Raw genomic sequence first — 18,130 nt, forward strand, 5'->3', positions numbered from 1 at the left:
TGTTTTTTGTCGTTTTGTTTTCTCGCCTTTGTTCCCGGCTCATAGTCAAGCCCCACCAATGGGCCCTGAAAGCCGGCTGCTGCTTGCGACGGAGCGAGGCAGTCACTATCTCAGCTCTATGATGTCCGTTCTTCCGCTAGAACCTTCCCTGAGCCACTGAGGTAACCGCGCCCCGCGGGCAGAGTGCGGCTTTTGCTGGAGCGTGCGAGGGGGGGGCGAGGGAGCCGCCTGCGGGTCCTACTGCGCATGTGTGGGAGGGTTTCCCTGGCAGCGAGGGAAGCCTGGCCGTGGTGGAGGGGTGCTGCCGACCCATTGGCTTTCTGTACGCTTGCGCCCAGCTGCCGGTCCCTAGTCGGGGGCCTTGGTCGGCGGTCCTCCATGGCTCCCATGTGTCCCTCCTACCTGTGCGCTTCGGGCAAGTATTTACCCTGCCTGGAGTTTCGTGTCCACCTGTCCCTCAGAGACTGGCCAGTTAGGCTCACTGACCTGAGCTTAGTTAGCCCTCCGTCCCTGTCCTGGTTCGGAACAAGTCCGTAGCCACGTTTCAGCTCTTTGCACTGTGGTCGTTACTGTAAAAGAATCATTCCCAGGACGCTCTTTTTCTACGCTGAAGGAAGAGCTGGTTTACTGTGAGGAAACCCACCCCACCCCACCCCAAAAGCGATTCCAAAATTCTTTCTTTCTGGAGCACAGTTATTACAAATAAACTACTTTCCTGCAGTCCCAAACTGTCAGTTACTCACTTCCTAACTTATTTCCAATCCGAACACCCCCTCCTATAAGATTTTGTCATTATCGATCATTCCCTTTTAAGTTTCCTCGTTCCCCTCAGCTTTCTTGTTTCTGATTTAGTCGTGGCCAGACATCTACAGGTTTCCTTTTCTGTTAGGCACAGTCTATAGTGTTTGCATTGTGTTTAATCCTTAGGTCTGCCAACAGGGTTGCTCATGAAAGTGTTCTTTTTAAGAAAATTAAAAACCAGTGGAATGGAAAGAAAATGCTTGAGGCGTCCCGGGTTAGGCCCACCAGCGCTGTACACATTCCTGCTAGGTGTTATATTCATTGCTTTAAGTTCAAGTCGCATCTTGCTGGTAAAATATTCTGCCAATGAAGGTGAGTTAACATGCGGATGTGCATGGGGTACTTTTAATCACTTGTCTGTGGTGTCCTTAGGAATAAATTATACATAATACCTTTTAAAGTGCTATGCTTCGTGAATGATAAAGTGTGTTTAATGTTTATACTTTGACCTCGTGTTCCTTAGCACTTTAACCAAGTGTCCTTGTGCATGAAATTTGGATCTTTCAAGCGCAATATAAAACACAGTGTATCATAACATCTCATTATTACTTCACCCAACAAGTATTTCTCGATCTCTAGCAAGATGTGCAATTATAGCTTATTTGGAAGTACAATATATTTGTTTAATTTCTTGGTATCTGTGAGTCAGTATAATTATTTTGTCAATGGGATGATAAAAATTAAAAGCTTGGTACATATACATTCAAGGAATCTATTATTTAATGTAAGGGTTTATGCAAATATTTAATTCCACAAAACTTCATTGGTTATTTCTTAACTATTGACAGCTGTAAAATCATGACATCATGACTTTTAGTGGTCTACTTGGAGAGCCTACACGTGAATGTAAATTTTAACTTCAGTTAATATTTATCTTTCAGGCCCTAGGTTAAGTTTTAATTTATCTTTCTTTTCACTTTCTTTCCTCGTAGCTCTGACAAAAATACCTGAGCAAAGCAGGTTAAGGAAGGGCAGGTTTATTTTGGCTTCCTGTTGGAGAGTATAGTTCATCATGCCAGGGAGATCATGGCAGCAGAAGCTTGTAGCAGTTACATGGCATCCACAGGCATGGAGCAAAAAGAGATAAAATATGCTTGGGCTAAAGAGATGGCTCAGCAGTAAAGAACATTGGCTGTTCTTTTAAGCGGATGTAGGTTCCACTCCCAGCATCTACATGGCAACTTTAAACTAACTACCTGTAGACCCAGGGAGTTGAAATGGGCTCCCCCAACCCAAATATCACTACTCTCCCAACTATACTTCTCCCACTATATTCTTCTGCCACCTAGCTATAATCCTTCAAATAATTTCTTATTCTCCCGGACTCTAGAACGTTAGCCCCAGCAATTTAGCGTGACATATGAAGCCTTCTACTGGCCTCCGTGGTGTACAGATGAACATGCAGACAAAACACCTATTCACATAATATAAAGGAAAAATATTTAAAATTTTTTTTAAAAAAAGGTCACACTCAACTCACTTTCACCTGATTTGGTCTAAGACCTCAGCCCATGAAATGCTGTTGCCCAAAGTTAAGGTCGGTCTTGCCACCTCAATTAATCTAATCTACATAATCCCTCATGGGCATGCTCAGAAGCTAATGTAGTCTAGATAATTCCTCAGGAGTGTGACCAGAGACCCAGTCCCTACCCATTTCCTTAAGTCACATTTTGGTTGATTGGTGTGTATGTCATAAAGATTATGAAAAACATCTTTTGAGGGTAGCAGTGTGATTTAAGCCAACCTTAGTACTGAGAAAATGGAGGAGATAGTTGAACTAGGCTTTGAGTGGTGAGCGTAGTTGAATAAGCAAATACTTGTGAATATCTATTAAATGTCAGGTATAAGAAAGTCACTAAAACCTGGTCTTTTTCTCATAAGACATTTCTATTCTAAGAATATGACATAAGCACAATAAATAATTGTAATACAGTTTATCAAATGGTCTTACAGAGTTTGACAGATTGTGCCTAGAACCAGAGAAGTAGTCCGTTTGGCATATGTTGACTGTTAAGAGAATCTTCAGAAAAGAGGAAGAAAGTATCCTGGAGAAAGATGGTTAAGTTGGCACCCACCCAACCCCAGTGTTTGCCAAGTTTTAATATGCTATGAGAAGCAACCAAATGTTTGCAAAGTAGTAGTTAATAAAGTTTCTATTTGTCCTTGTCACTTTGATAAAGCAAGATGTTGATAAGCATTTAGAAAAGACAGGTAATAACTAAGACCAAGGTGTGCCTCATTCTTAATTCAGTTGACCTAATACCTAGGCTGTATTATATAATTCATTAATGGGTGTGGGTGACCCACATTTACTTCCTCTCAGTCCTAAAAGTAGCAGTCCTTTGCCAGATAGCTTTTTTCTACCCCAGTTTACCGTTTATGCCAGGAGCAGGGGAACTAAACATTGTTCCTGTGTACACTATAATATGAACCAGGTTGGAAAATTCTGAGGTAAAGAAGTGCCCTAGGCAAGGTATACCTTGATTTTTGTAAGACAAACAAGTCAGGTTTGATGAATCATAAGCTGAGTACTAATTCATCTGATAAATTCATAACTTTGGATGAGTCAGATGCTGAGTGGTAGTTATCTGTTTTGAAGTCAGTCTCTGCCTCTCCAATGGAGCTTCCTTTGTCCTTGATCTTAGCCTCCCACCATATTTACTCAGATTGAGAAAGGCTGTGCCAGCCGGAAGATATTTAATGTAATGAGTCTTAAGTTTGATGTAAGTTAAATGTAGAAATTATTAATTACATGTAAAAATAAACCTGCTAGTTTGAATTTTCCTGTTACATTTCAGAGAACAAGTATGACTATCTCCCTACTACTGTGAATGTGTGCTCAGAGCTGATAAAGCTGATTCTCTGTATACTTGTGTCACTCTGTGTTATAAAGAAAGGTAATTATCAAGATATTGTATATTTGTTAAATCACACTATCAAAAAAACATTGGAACTGGCATAAAGTTTATATCATTTAGTCTAGTCCAAGCATAAGTGTGTTTTATAGGTAGGGAAGCAGGATCAAAGAAAATGTTATGCAGAGTTGTATTAGGAGAGGAACTAGATTTTCTATTTTGTTTCCAGTGTCCTGTCAATTGTTCTGCCTTATCACTTGTCCCTGGTTTGGTTTTATTCAGTGGATTTTTATTAATTTTCCATCTCAGTTTCCCAGTTATGGGTTTTGACACTGTCTTTTTACTCTTCTTATGTGAGGTTAAAAAAAAAAGCCTTTACAGCATTAAAGTCCTTGTGCAGGAAGTCTTCTTACCAAATTGCTTTAGTCTGTGTTGAGTTTCTAGGTAGTTGAGTACATTTCATAATTTTATGAAACTCGTGCCTTGCTTGAAGGGCTTAAATTTAAACTGTCTTTCCTTCTTCCTTTCTTTCTTTTTTTCTTCTTTTGCATTTTATCTCTATTGCAGTATGCCTTCCTAAGTCTTTGGAAGTCTGGAGCTGGAATAATAACTAAAACCAGGATTAGTAAAAGTTAGCCATCTTATAATCCAGGCATATAAATTTTTACTTATTACTTCCCTTCTCTGATCATGCTTTGAGGGGAGAATGAAAGTGTAAAAACTTCATTGTTCTTTTCTGCTTACTCTAACATATTCTCTTGGTTGTACATGCAGAGAAGTAAAAACACAAGTCTGTCTGGAGTCACCTTGAGTGATCCTTCTGCTCTGAGTTAGTAGGAAATTATGATTCTGTTTTGCTAAGGGTCTGGTGGGTTGCTCATTGATACACAGGTGGGAAAAGAAAGAGATACTAATAAGTGCCATATTATGTTTTACTTCTGTAGGCCTGTAATCATTTAGCAATTTAATAAAGCCCATTTTATAGAATTGTACTAGTAATAAAGTTTAGTGTAGTTTCAATGAAAACATAAGCATTCCCAATATAGATGATTTGTTTATTGCTTTGCATGATTCGTATACTTCTTTCTTCAGATGATCATCAAAGTAGACATTTGAGATGTACTTCCTGGAAGGAATTCTCAAGTTTCATGAAGTGGTCCATTCCTGCCTTTCTCTACTTCCTGGATAACTTGATTGTCTTCTATGTCCTCTCCTATCTTCAGCCTGTAAGTACAAGTGTAACAGAGGAAGTGCCATTGAGAAGACACAAAGAGATGAGTCCCCAAACTGACCTTCTTTTTTCTCATTTTCCACTGGCCTTCCTGACAGTTTCTAGAACCATCTGGACTGTGTCAGATCTTCACACTGTTAATGATTCCTGTGCTGGCTACTGGGGGGAGTTGCTCCCAGGAACAGGGACTCAGAAACCACCCTGATTTATGTGATCAATCTACCTTTAGTTTGAGCTATTTGATGATCGTTCAAGACCTCGATTCAGACCTCTTGTATTAGTTCAAAAAATACTGCAGTTGATGTATCTCTCTTTGCTCTATCTGTTTTAATGTAGTTTATCCATTTGCTATATGTATGTATTGTATCCATATTTACTATATGATTTTTTTCTATTTTTTCTTACACTTACGTATGTGTTTGTGTATGTCTATATGTACACATGTGCCATAGCACAAAAGTGGAAGTCAGAGAACAGCTTGTGGATGTTGGTTCTCTCCTTCCACTATATGGTTCCAAGATCAAACTCAGGTCATTGGACTTGACCCTAAGCACCTTTACCCACTGAGCCATTTTGTTGGCCCCTTTTTATGTTAATCTTATCTACAGATTCCTTAAGAGTGTGGAACTATAGAAATCAACTGATAATACTAGGAATTCACCTCTGATACATCTTTTGTATCAATTTTGAAAGGCATTGATAATCACAATTAAAAGTCTGTCTTCTGCTTAGGTTGTGACTCATGCCTTTAATCCTTGCACTCTGGAGGCAGAGGTAGGCAGAGCTCTGAAACTTTGAGGCCAATCTGATCTACATAGTGAGTTCCAAGACAGCTAAGGCTATATAGAGACCCTCACTCCAAAAAAAATCTGTTTTTCTACTTTTACTGTAGTCAGTTTGGGTTCCACTGCTCCCTCCCCAATATTTTTTAAGGTGAGGGCTTTTATTGCCTATGTTATGGTTTAAGTTTTTAAAAAATAATAAAATTAAACACTTTAATTAGAACTAGTGTTTTTATTGGCACTGATCCTTTATGTGAAACCTCCCAGATCTGCTTTAGGATCGGGTGAAAAGGAGGGAGCAGTAGAACACAGTAGGAATCAAGAGCCTGGCACTTTCTCACCTGTGATGATCTGTAGATCTGGAAGGCCTTGTTTGCTCTTGGTTTCAGTTATTCTACCTGTGAAATAAAGAAGAAACGCTAACCCAGCTCAAAGCAGGCGCCTAGCCCAACTGACCATCTGCGTATGTTCCTGTCAGCTTTGTGATTTGTAATATAGTAAGTAAGGCTGCCGTTCATGGAACATGCCTTCTCCTAAATTCTTCCCGCTTTTTCAGATATGATAATTCCTATCACAACAGGATGGTGATTCACATTCAATAATAAATATTACTTCTATTTTATTGGAAACCAACAGACTAGCTGTACATTTATACTCTTTCTTTCTTACTTGTATTAAGCAATATTGCAACTTCCTTATTCTTCTTCCCTATTTATTGCTTGGGTCTTCTTGATCAGCTGCAACCACAAATATTATGAAACAGATTATATGATTTATTTTATGTATTTCTTGCCTCGTTCTATTTAAGGAATTAAATAAAGGTGCATAGAATTTTTAGGACAAAGAATTATGATTAGATTTATTCTCTAGTATTAACTTGGGAAGTATGTTCAGAATCTGTCAAATCAGCCAGACTGATTAGTTATGTGCATTAATGCTGCTCTTAATGTGATCTCTCAGGCTGCTGTTTCCCTACTCTTACCAGCCACATTCGTTATCATCCCTTCCTCTGCTCTTAACCTGAAGCTCACAAGCATTTGTCTTATAGTGAGGTACACTGAGAAAATCCACTCAGTCTCCCACACAGACAAATAATCCATGATTGGAAAGATAGAAATGTTGATTACCCTGATTCAATCATTATACATTATGTATATGTAATAGTAAATTATTACTTTTTATGACCAGTAAACATACATGATTGTGTGTCTAATTCTTATTAGAAAATTCAATAGTAAAACATTAGATTCTTAAAATTATTACTTTTTATGATCAGTAAACATACATGATTGTGTGTCTAATTCTTATTAGAAAATTCAATAGTAAAACATTAGATTCTTAAAATTATTACTTTTTATGACCAGTAAACATACATAATTGTATGTCTAGTTCTTATTAGAAAATTCAATAGTAAAACATTAGCTTCTTAGAATTACTACTCATTTAACTCAATCTCACTTTTTTCTTTAACTATGTTGTAGCTGTGTTTGCTGTTATTAGTGATTGTATAAGACTTGATAGTCTCAGGTGTTTTTTTGATTTCTTGGTGCAGGGTTCTGCTATGTCTCAGGCAACACAGGAGCTCAAGATCCTCCCGTGTTAGCCTTCCTAGTGCTAAAACCACAGCCAGACAGCAGCACACCTGGTTTCTCTGTGTATCCACCCAAAAGTGATAGCAAGAAGTAAACAAAGGTGAACTGTATCATATGATTGTTGTGAAAAAAATATTAGTATTGCCAGATCCAGTATAGGAAACAATGGTAGAATTTCATGTATTCTGAGCAGTACTTATATATGTGTGTTGTGTTCAGTTTAAACCAAAATATAACCAGTCACAAAAACAAACCACTATAAAATCTAGGTAATACATTTCTAAATGTTTAGAGTAATTCAGATCAATTCAGAGGACTATCTAATATGAATTATGTTTCAGGTCATGTCATTTCAACTGGAAAACTGATTCAGTTTCTAAAGTAACAAAAATGCTTAAAGATGTGCCTATATTTTCTTACCATATGTCTTAGTTGGGATTTTTATTGCTCTGAAAAGACACCATGACCATGGCAACTCTTATAAAGGAAACATTTAATTGGGGTGGCTCACTTACAGTTTGAGAGGTTCAATCCATTATCATCATTACAGGAAGCATGGCAGTGTGCAGGCAGACATTGTGCTGGAGTAGTAGCTGAGAGTCCTACATCTTGCAGGCAACAGGAAGTCAACTGAGACACTGGGTAGTATCCTGAGCATAGGGAACCTCAAAGCCTGACCCCACAGTGACACACTTCCTTCAACAAGACCATACCCACTCCAACAAAGCTGCACCTCCTAATAGTATCACGTCCTATGAAATTATGGGCACCAGTTACATTCAAACTACCACACCCTATAAATAGGCCTAACATGTTCCCTTCTCTTTGCCCATAAAGCCAGTATTGAATAGCTATAAGGGGATCGTGGTGAAGTGCTTGTCTCATGTGCACAAGCTCTTACTTGGTTCTCAGAACCACACACAAAAATAATAATTTTTAAGAAGTCTATAAAGTGCTGTGATAGGTGTAAGAAAAAAAAAAGTGTGTGCTTCATAAGCATGGTAACTTATTTCTAAACCTAAGCCTTTAGAATTTGTATTTCTAAATACAAGGACATTTATGCAGGCATAAACTGCATATAAGGCAAAATTTAAACATATATTGTCAAATCCTGACAATAACTTGATCATATCTGCGTAAATTTAACAAGCAATAAAAATGGAATTTAATCCCCCAGTGAAACGGCTGCCCCAATAACCTCTCTGCTTTGTGACTAAAAGGCTTCTTGTGTCAGGTGAACCAGCAAGCTGGGAGGTTCTGAGATCAGTGCTTTGCTCCGATCGTAATTCTATCTTCTCTCTCTTTCTAGGCCATGGCTGTTATCTTCTCGAACTTTAGCATTATAACAACAGCTCTTCTATTCAGGATAGTGCTGAAGTAAGTAATTCACGGTGGAAGCATAAATCATCCTTTAAAATGGGCCAGTCTGGTTTTAGATAATTTACCCAGGATGCTGAGCCCTCAGAACCTCTAGGCCAAGATTTGATTTCTAATTAGCCTTGTAGATTAGATACCTTGTTTATCCAATGTAGAGAGCAACTTTAGTGGCTGTTTAAATCCTCTGCCATCAGGTGTACAAAATGTCTTGAATTTTTCAAAAGTAAGACATTATTGGTGTTTTAATTTTTAGTGTTTTTTGAAAAATGTTTGTTCTGTGACAAGGTCTTACTTTGTAACCCAGAATGGACTTGAATTCATCATTTCCCTGTTTCAACTTCCCAAGTGCTAGGATTACTGGCCACACCCAATCTACCAGGAGCTACACCCTTAAAGAGTACTAATTCGTTCTCCCTCTCCTAGCAGCTCTCACTTACTAACAGTTCCTTATGTGTAGATGGGATTTTGTGCCCACCTGCCCACTCCGTGCTGGAACTTTTTTCTGGCTTGAACTTGTATAGATCTTGTGTAAACTGTCACAGTTGCTGTGAGTTTGTATGTGCAATTGCCCTGCTGTGTTCAGAAGACACTGTTTCCTCGAAATTATTCACCACCTCTGGATCTTACATCCTTTCTGCCACCTCTTCCCCACCAGCCTTGGGAGGAGGGAGTGTGATACAAGTATCACATTAGAGCTGAGCATTCCACAGACAATCCCTTCTTCTCTGAACTTTGACCACTTGTGGGTCTTTCTGTTAATCACCATATAGTGCACAAAAAAAAAAAAAAACCAAAACACTCCTCTAATGAGGGTTAAGAGATACAGCAATCTCTGGGTGTAATAATACGTCATTAGGAGTCAGTTTAGTAATATGCCCACTGAACAGAATAATAGTAGTAGGGGCTGTGGCCAGTCTAGCCACAGGTTCTTGGCACTGGTAACAGTGCCAGGTATGGGTTTTAACTTGTGGAATGGGCCTTAAATCTAATCAGAAGAGGTTGGTCACCCCTGTGACATTTGTGCCACTGTTGTATCAGTGAGCATGTATTGCCAAGCTGGTAGTTACTGTATTTCTCAGGGTTCACAGCTGGGTAAGGTTGATGATTACTTTTCTTTCTCTGATAGCATGCGTGACACCTCCAAGTACTACGGAAGCTAGCCAGTATAAAGCTTGCCTAGCGGTCAGGAACTAGCACATAGCCTTGGGAGGGGATGAAGGGGGCTCAAGAAAAAAGATAGAACACAGAGTTAAAGATGAATAATGGAACAGAAAGGGTTGAGTGGGTGAAGACTTGGAGGACCCGTTAGAGGAGTGACTATGGGTGGGATAATGAACACCAAAGACCTTTCAAGGGAGTCAGTCATATGAAAACTACTGTAGAAGCTTCCTGAAATATAGACCTCTAGACAAATATGTATGAGTCTAGATAGGGTTACTCTACATTGTGACAGTACCCCCACTATCCATGCTATCGAAAAGGCAAGTGCCAGAAATAGGTTATCTCTTTTGAGTTGTTGGCCAGTGATTAACCCGCCCCCCAATTTGGTTTTTGCCCACTTGACACAAGCTAGAGTTATCTGGAGAGAGACACCTCCATTTGAGAAAATGCCTCCATCAGATTGCCTGTAGGCAAGTATTTGGGGGCATTTTCTTAATTAATGATTAATGTGGGAATGGGAGGCCCAGCTCACTGCCAGGAATGCTACTCCTTGGCAGGTGGTCCTGGATGGCAGAAGAAAGCAGGCTAAGCACGCTATGGAGAGCAAACCAGTAAGCAGCCTCCCTCCGTGGTCTCTCTCCAGTTCCTGGTTCTAGTTTCCTGCCCTGCCTGAGTTCCTGCCTGGGCTTCCCCCCATGAGGAACTATAATTATGTAAGCCAAAAAAACCCTTTCCTCCCCAAACTGCTTTTGGTTTCAATGTTTGTCATAGCATAGAAAGCAAATGAGAACATCCTGCAGACATTACAGGCCATTGCCAGTGCTCTCAATTACCCTCCAGAAGTTGCAGTAAGACTACTGCTGAATACACTCATAGAATATGGAGGAATCAGCCAGTACTCACCAGGAAACTTTGTATCTTTTCTGCAAAACCATCTGTAAACCTAATTGTGTGTGTGTGTGTGTGTGTGTGTGTGTGTGTGTGTGAGAGAGAGAGAGAGAGAGAGAGAGAGAGAGAGAGAGAGAGAGAGAGAGAGAGAGAGAGGAGAGAGAGATGGGTATGACAGATGTCCATATGTAGTGCTATGGAACTCATGTGGAGATCGGAGGACAACTCTCAAGAACCATTTGTCTCCTGCTGTGAAGTCCCATAATCACTCAGGTTGTCAGGGGACTGAGCCATCCCACTGCCCAGATTTATTCTGTTTAAGTGTGGCCACTAGTTCACAGTAGAAACTGATGGCAGACATTATGGCTCAAAGCCACCGTCACTGGTTTATTCTTACCTTAGCATAGTTGTATAGTTGTGTTTGTTTGTCTCTGGGAAGTAGCACTATTTGGAGATTGAGATTTTAGGGAAAAGAATAAAACTGATCAGTAATATTTTATCTACTAACTATAAGATTCCTCCATTTTCATTAAAGAGAAGTTGTAGGAAAAGATCATTAAAAAAAAAACTCCTAAATCAGCAGGGTGTGGTGGCACATGCCTTTAATCCCAGCATTTGAGAGGCAGAAGCAGGTGGATCTCTGAGTTCAAGGCCAACCTGGTCTACAGAACAAGCTCTAGGACAGCCAGAGTTACACAGAGAAACTCCCCACACATATACACCAAAAGAAACCCTAAGTGTGGATGTCCTAGAAGTTATAAAGTTAAGTACTGTTAGAACCAGCAGAAAAATAAGGTATACAGTAATACAATCATTTTCTCCAAGACAAATCTTTACGATTTCACATAATTCTGGATCCCTGGGAACTCACCCAGTGCTCCTTGGAAATGTATTTGTATAATTTTCTTGAGAAAGCATTTAGGTTAATCTTTTCATTGTTTTCTTCTCTGCATTGGTATACTATCACCAAATACAGTAAGAAACACAGTAGAACTGCCCTTACCTGACACAATTTAACCTAAGTGCTCACTTAATAGGGAAGCTAATAATGGCAAATTATGTAGTTATCCCTAAGAATCCATAGGATTGGTTCTAGAATGCCAAAAATTATGTTCAAGTCCCTTAAATGGTATAGTGTTCCCATGTAAGCTGCCACATTTTCCTAAGTGCTTCAGATTACTTATGCTGCCTAAAATAATGTAAATGTTATACAAATAGTTTTAAATTACTTATCCTGTCTGATACAGAGTAAAAATATTTCTATTTTATGTTGCTTAGGAATAATGTAGTCTGCACATGATCAATCTTATTCAAATCCATAGTTATGACTCTGGATATAGAACTTGGCTCACTGGAAATATAGTAGTTCCCCTTATAGATGAGGAATATGTCAGTACCCAAACTGGATTCTTGAGTAGTGCTGAACACTGCATATTGCTGGGTTTTTTTTCTACACACACACACACACACACACACACACACACACACACTTCTTTTCATTTGAACTAAATACTTAACCACACTTATCACCGTAACTTTTATAGTGTGAGATGTAACAGTAAAATTAGAACGGTTTTCATTTTTCTTAAACTTCATGGACAGATTTTTTTTTTTTCTCAAGAGATCGTGGCAACCTTAACATATTTTTTTTTCTTTCCCTGTTAAGCTGAAATTTTTTCACTTAGAGGAAAAACTTTTATAGCATCTTTGAAAGTTAAACTGTTACTGTCACATACTTCCTTTGCACTTTGGGGCTATTAAGTAAAATAAGGGTAATTTTGGTGCAAGCATTGTGATACCTCGACAGTCCATCAGAGCAGACAAGTGCTAAGTGACTGGCCGGAAGTCACGCACAGCATAGAAACAAGGGACATTGGGTGATGCTCAGAGAACAGCAGTTCTCAACCTGTGGGTCGAGACCCCCTCGAGGTCGAACGACCCCTTCAGTGGAGTTGTGTATTACAATTCATAAGAGTAACATAATTACAGTTATGAAGTAGCAACAAGTATTTTATGCTTGGGGGGTCATCACAACATGAGGAACTGTATTAAAGGGTCACAGCACTAGGAAGGTTGAGAACCACTGATGTAGAGGATAAGGCAAACAGAGCAAGAGATTCTGTCATGTTCCTCACACAGTGAAGAGTTTAAAACTTTGGGTTGGCAAATGGCTTTCTGGGTTAAAGTGATGGCTGTAAAGATAGGTGAACTGAGTTCAGTCCTCAGGATCCACATGGTGGAAGGAGAGAACCATTTCTGCAAGTTGTACCCTGACCTTTCCATGTGCTTTTGGACATGCACACACATGCATGTGTGCACAGACACACAAATAAATGTAGTAAAAGAAAGATTTTAAACAAAACCAGTGGTCTTTTTTATAATTTATCATTTATAATTTATGTAAGGTTAAGCTACATAAGACACCAAAGAGGTCACTTTGTAAAAACACACCTAAAACATAAATAATTTTCATGGGAGGAGAAGCTCTGAGCCATCCAGCTGTACTCTAAACTTTGGCCACTGTCCTGCAAGGCAGGACTGAGCAGTGAACTAGCCATGTGGAGTCATCTATGCACAGATGCTCAGCTGAGTAGTTCATGAAACATATTCTTTTTCTGGAAAGATCCCATGATTAGCCAAATTCTTAGTCATTTTTATTTTCCCTACAACATTAGCTTTGAATCAGTAGTTACTTGCAGTGGCTACTTTGACTTTATTTAAAGTCTTTTCCTTTAGATTCTTTTCTTCACAATATTAGCAGAAAATCTGTTAGTATTGAAAACTTCTGAAAGCTGTAAAATTTCCTCATTTGTCATATACAGTAATTCATTACAAAATTATTTTTATAAATTATTCTCTGTGTTTATATTTTTTTTCTTTACAGCCATTACTTTCTACTGCTTAATGTATACACCTGCACCTTCAGCAATTTTCTTGCTGCTCATGTCATAGGGCTATTGCTAACCCCGTCACTGAGATCTAAATCTAGTTATGTGAAGATTATACATGAGAAGGCATGATATACAGACGTGCTGCTTCCTGAGCTACTGTGGGCATTTAGCAGTGTAAGAGAGTGAAGTTGTAGAATTGCAGGCAGACTCATTTTCCACGTATGTCCTGAGAATTTAGAATAGGTCTTAAAAGTTGTAGCTGTCTAGGAGGAGGAAGGTATACAAAGCTGTAAAACAAATCTCTTTCTTATTTTTTATAAACATATAAGCAGGGAAATCATTTACCTCTCACTTAACTCTTTCCCTAAGAGCAGACATTGCCTGCTCTGTCCTAAGTGCTCTGTATGCTCTAGTGATAACATTCTTACCACTTCCGGTTCTCATATTTACACTTCTGCTTTTGCTTGGTTTTTCCCATCTTCTCCTGACCACCTGATCTCTAGACTTCAGTGTTTTGGATTTCTCCTCAGGGGCCCTGCAGACTGCCCCAGCCCCAGAGAGAGATACAGTTTCTTCTTTGTTGCCTGTGCATAGATGCTTCTCTGCCTTAGCCTCTGCAAGTGCCCTTCCTCAGTATACCCACCTGGTCATGTGTCTCACATTCTGCAATCACTTAGCACCACGGCCCTCTCCTGGTTGTGACGTAAGCTCCCTCAGGAGGGGCATCAAATCTTTATCAGCCCAGGTTGCCTGCTTATTACATGTCTTGGAACTGAGTAAACTGACAAGTAGATTAACAGCACATAGCTTTACAACTTTACTCTCAGATAAAGCAAGTAAGGAAAGCTTGATTGGGCTTTATAAGCAAAATACTACCCAAGTATAATTTCTTTTCCTCATCATCCAGTACTTTGCTGTGTGGTGGCTTATTATTAGGCCTTTGACTCAGGAGCTAATGTCCTCAAAAATGTCATGTGTTATGAAGTCCTTTGAGAAAGGTCTAGTATCCCTTGGGGAAATTTATCTATATCTATTACTAAAGCTCATCCATACTACTTTTTCTGATTCTTGGAAACTGAGCTAAGATCCTCTGTCAGAATTTAGGTTATCACAATAAAAAATCACTGTGCCAGAGGTCCAAGATAGCCGTGGAAGACAGGAGGCTGGGCACATCCAAAGCTAATCTGTAGGAAGAGAAATTAAGCATGTCCCTATGGCATTTGGAAAGTGAATAGAGAGGTCAGGTTTACACTGCACTTGAATTGTAGGGAATACTAGCAACTGGGTATAATTTACCAAACCAAGTATTCAAGTTTCTGAATTTTCAGTAGAACAGTTAACAGGGAGGAAAGACAGGGTGGGGAAAAAAAAAATGTGGTAAAACCGTGTTTTCTCCCTCTTTGGATAGGCGGCATCTGAACTGGATACAGTGGGCTTCCCTCCTGATTCTGTTTTTGTCTATTGTCGCCTTGACTGCCAGTACCAAAACGTCACAGCATGACTTGGCAGGACATGGATTTCATCATGATGCCTTCTTCACCCCGTCCAATTCTTGCCTTCATTTTAGAAGAGAGTGCTCCCAGAGAGACAATTGTACAGCCAAGGAGTGGACTTTCACTGAAGTCAACTGGAATACCACAGCCAGAGTTTTTAGTCACATCCGTTTGGGCTTGGGCCACATTCTGATTATAGTTCAGTGTTTTATATCTTCAATGGCCAATATCTATAATGAGAAGATCCTGAAGGAGGGGGCACAGCACACTGAGAGCATCTTCATACAGAATAGCAAGCTTTACTTCTTTGGCATTGTTTTTAATGGGATGACTCTGGTCCTTCAGAGCAGTAACCGTGATCAGATTCAGAACTGTGGGTTTTTTTATGGCCACAATACATTTTCAGTAGCTCTTATTTTCGTAACTGCCTTCCAGGGCCTTTCAGTGGCTTTTATCTTGAAATTTTTAGATAACATGTTCCATGTCTTGATGGCCCAGGTGACAACTGTCATCATCACAACAGTGTCCGTCCTAGTCTTTGATTTCAGGCCCTCCCTGGATTTTTTCCTAGAAGCCCCAACAGTCCTTCTCTCCATATTTATTTATAATGCTAGCAAGCCTCAAAATCTAGAATGTGCACCTAGGCAAGAAAGGATCCGAGATCTAAGTGGCAGTCTTTGGGAGCGTTCCAGTGGGGTAAGTTGGTATAAATACACTTTCTTCTTATTCTTAAAATGTAAAACATATTCAAGAAAGAGAATCAGCATCAGTTTATCAGAAAAATGTGTTAGATCTGTATGACTTAATACATATGCACTGAACTTCTGGAGCTGGCAAGGGTGTGTAAACCATAGTGCCTCAAGGCCTTTGTATGTTAACTGTATAATTGCATCACATAGAGCCATACTGCAGAAGTACTCATTTCTTGTCTCATCCTGTCTCCCCAGATGTTAGAGTGAGCTAACCGGTTTATAGACAGTAGGTAAAAGAATGATAATGGAGCTGCGTGGTCTGGCTCCTGGTTCCTTGCTTTTCCCACTGCACAGTGGCTGGGGAAAAGAAAGTACTCTTTCACATTGATCAGTCATGTGAACTGGGAAAGCCAGTACTTTAATCCTCCCTGTAGTTATCTGTTTATTTCAATAAGAAATGGTTTCTAGCAAGAACTTTGTCGTACAAGAATATATTCAAGTAAATGATGTAGTTATTCTGAATTTATAATTTTTATTAACACAAAGATGAACTATTACACATCATGAGTCCATTTTACTCTTAGAAAAATCTGTCGTTTAGTAGGTTGATAGAAAACCTCCAGGTGTTATATCTCTGGGATTTGATACAACAGATTTTATATTTAAAAAAAAATAGACCATGTGTCCCAAACCCCTGAGTCAGCAAGAGTGTACACTTGGGGAAGTTCACTATTCTTTCTGGAGGGCTGATAATGACGTTTGCCCTAATTTTAAGGAAAATAAAATCTTACTAGATACTAAGAATTCTTTGTGTCATTCACCATCCTTTAATCACTTCCCTGCAAGGCCAGCAGGTGGTGCACTTGGCCTGAGTTGAATGGACTTCACTTTTAAAGCTTTGCTTAGATTTTTATTATTGTGTATGAGTGCTTTGCCTGCATGTGTGTACACCATTTGTGTGCCTTTTGCTCTCAGAGTTAAGAAGAGGATGTCAGATCCCTCAGGAGCTGGAGTTGCAGATGATTGTTAGCCACAGATAGTTGTGACCTACCATGTGGGTGCTGGGAACCAAACCCAGGTCCTCTGCAAGAGCAATAAGTGTTCTTAAGCACTGAGCTGTCTCTCCTGCCCGCCCCCTTTACTTTTTGATTATCTCATGTGCTTCTAACTGTAGCATTTCAACTCTTTAATTTGACCAGATGATATTCACAGTTACCTTTGATTTATATGTTTAGTAAGACATTCCTTTAATAATTATTGAAAATGAAACATTTCTAATTCAACTAATTATTAATTTCCTACATTTCATTTTAGGATGGAGAGGAGCTGGAAAGACTTACCAAACCGAAGAGCGATGACTCAGATGACGACACTTTCTAATCCTACCTGTTGGTTGACAGCTCCCACAAACTATGTTTGAACACTTTCAGCATTTGTGGCCGTTGTCTTTTCTGATAAACTGATAATGTTTGAAAGCATAATACTCTTTACATGTATCTAACCACTGCATAAACCATCCAAGACTTAGAGCAGCCACAGGGTGGCAGATTTCTGAGACATGAACATAGGGCTGTGAATAACCCATTATTTGATGAGTCAGCGGGTCACATTTTCAGATTGTTTTCCTCATCCTCCAGCTTCCAGAAATCATGTTAACTAGACCATACAGATCCACTAATGGAGACAGTATGCCCGAGACTAGGATACCAGTCATTGTATCTTACTGTGTGCTGCAGTCTCCTCTCATGTCTCTCTCTGTCTCTCTCCCTCTCCCATCCTCCCTCCCCCATCTCATTGTTATAAATATTGTCTAGGTTGTCCCTCAGATTTTGATGCCTTAGCAATAGTCATTTTGCTTTTTTTTTTTTTTTTTTTTTTTTTTTTTTTTTTGGTTTTTCAAGACAGGGTTTCTCTGTGTAGTTTTGCGTCTTTCCTGGAACTCGCTTTGGAGACCAGGCTGACCTCGAACTCACAGAGATCCGCCTGGCTCTGCCTCCCGAGTGCTGGGACTAAAGGCGTGCGCCACCACCGCCCGGCTACATTTTGCTTTTTTTAAAGCAATAAGACTAAAAGTTTGGGCTGAAAGACCTAAGTATCTGGCTGTGCCATAGAATTTGGATAACATTCTTTGTGATATTTTTTAAGCTATTCTTCTAAAATAAAATATCAAAGTTTGATTTTTTTTGAACTTGTGGGAAATTTTATTCTTAGTAATTTTTTTTTAGCTTTATTTATGTGAATGTTGGCTGCCAAGTTACCATAGTTACCACTTGCATTTTAAATCACCTAAGCCATTGTGGATTTGTTTTTGTTTTTCGTACCCCATCTTCCTCAGTCTGTATATTTACAAAATCTTGGTATCATTAC

The 18,130-nt window shown here is 39.3% G+C and overlaps 1 protein-coding gene across 1 annotated transcript; it reads left to right on the plus strand.

The window, feature by feature from the left end:
* Slc35a5 (solute carrier family 35 member A5) lies at window positions 1–17,244 on the plus strand. The gene is made up of 7 exons (XM_059277665.1): window positions 1–161; window positions 928–1,113; window positions 3,600–3,698; window positions 4,749–4,882; window positions 8,571–8,638; window positions 14,987–15,767; window positions 17,078–17,244. Exons 2-7 carry the CDS (start codon window positions 948–950, stop codon window positions 17,141–17,143), a joined length of 1,314 nt encoding a protein of 437 aa, XP_059133648.1. The 5' UTR covers window positions 1–161; window positions 928–947; the 3' UTR covers window positions 17,144–17,244.
* Window positions 17,245–18,130: the final 886 nt, after the last annotated feature.

The sequence above is a fragment of the Peromyscus eremicus genome, chromosome 12, assembly GCF_949786415.1.
Source record: "Peromyscus eremicus chromosome 12, PerEre_H2_v1, whole genome shotgun sequence".
Lineage (NCBI taxonomy): Eukaryota > Metazoa > Chordata > Mammalia > Rodentia > Cricetidae > Peromyscus > Peromyscus eremicus.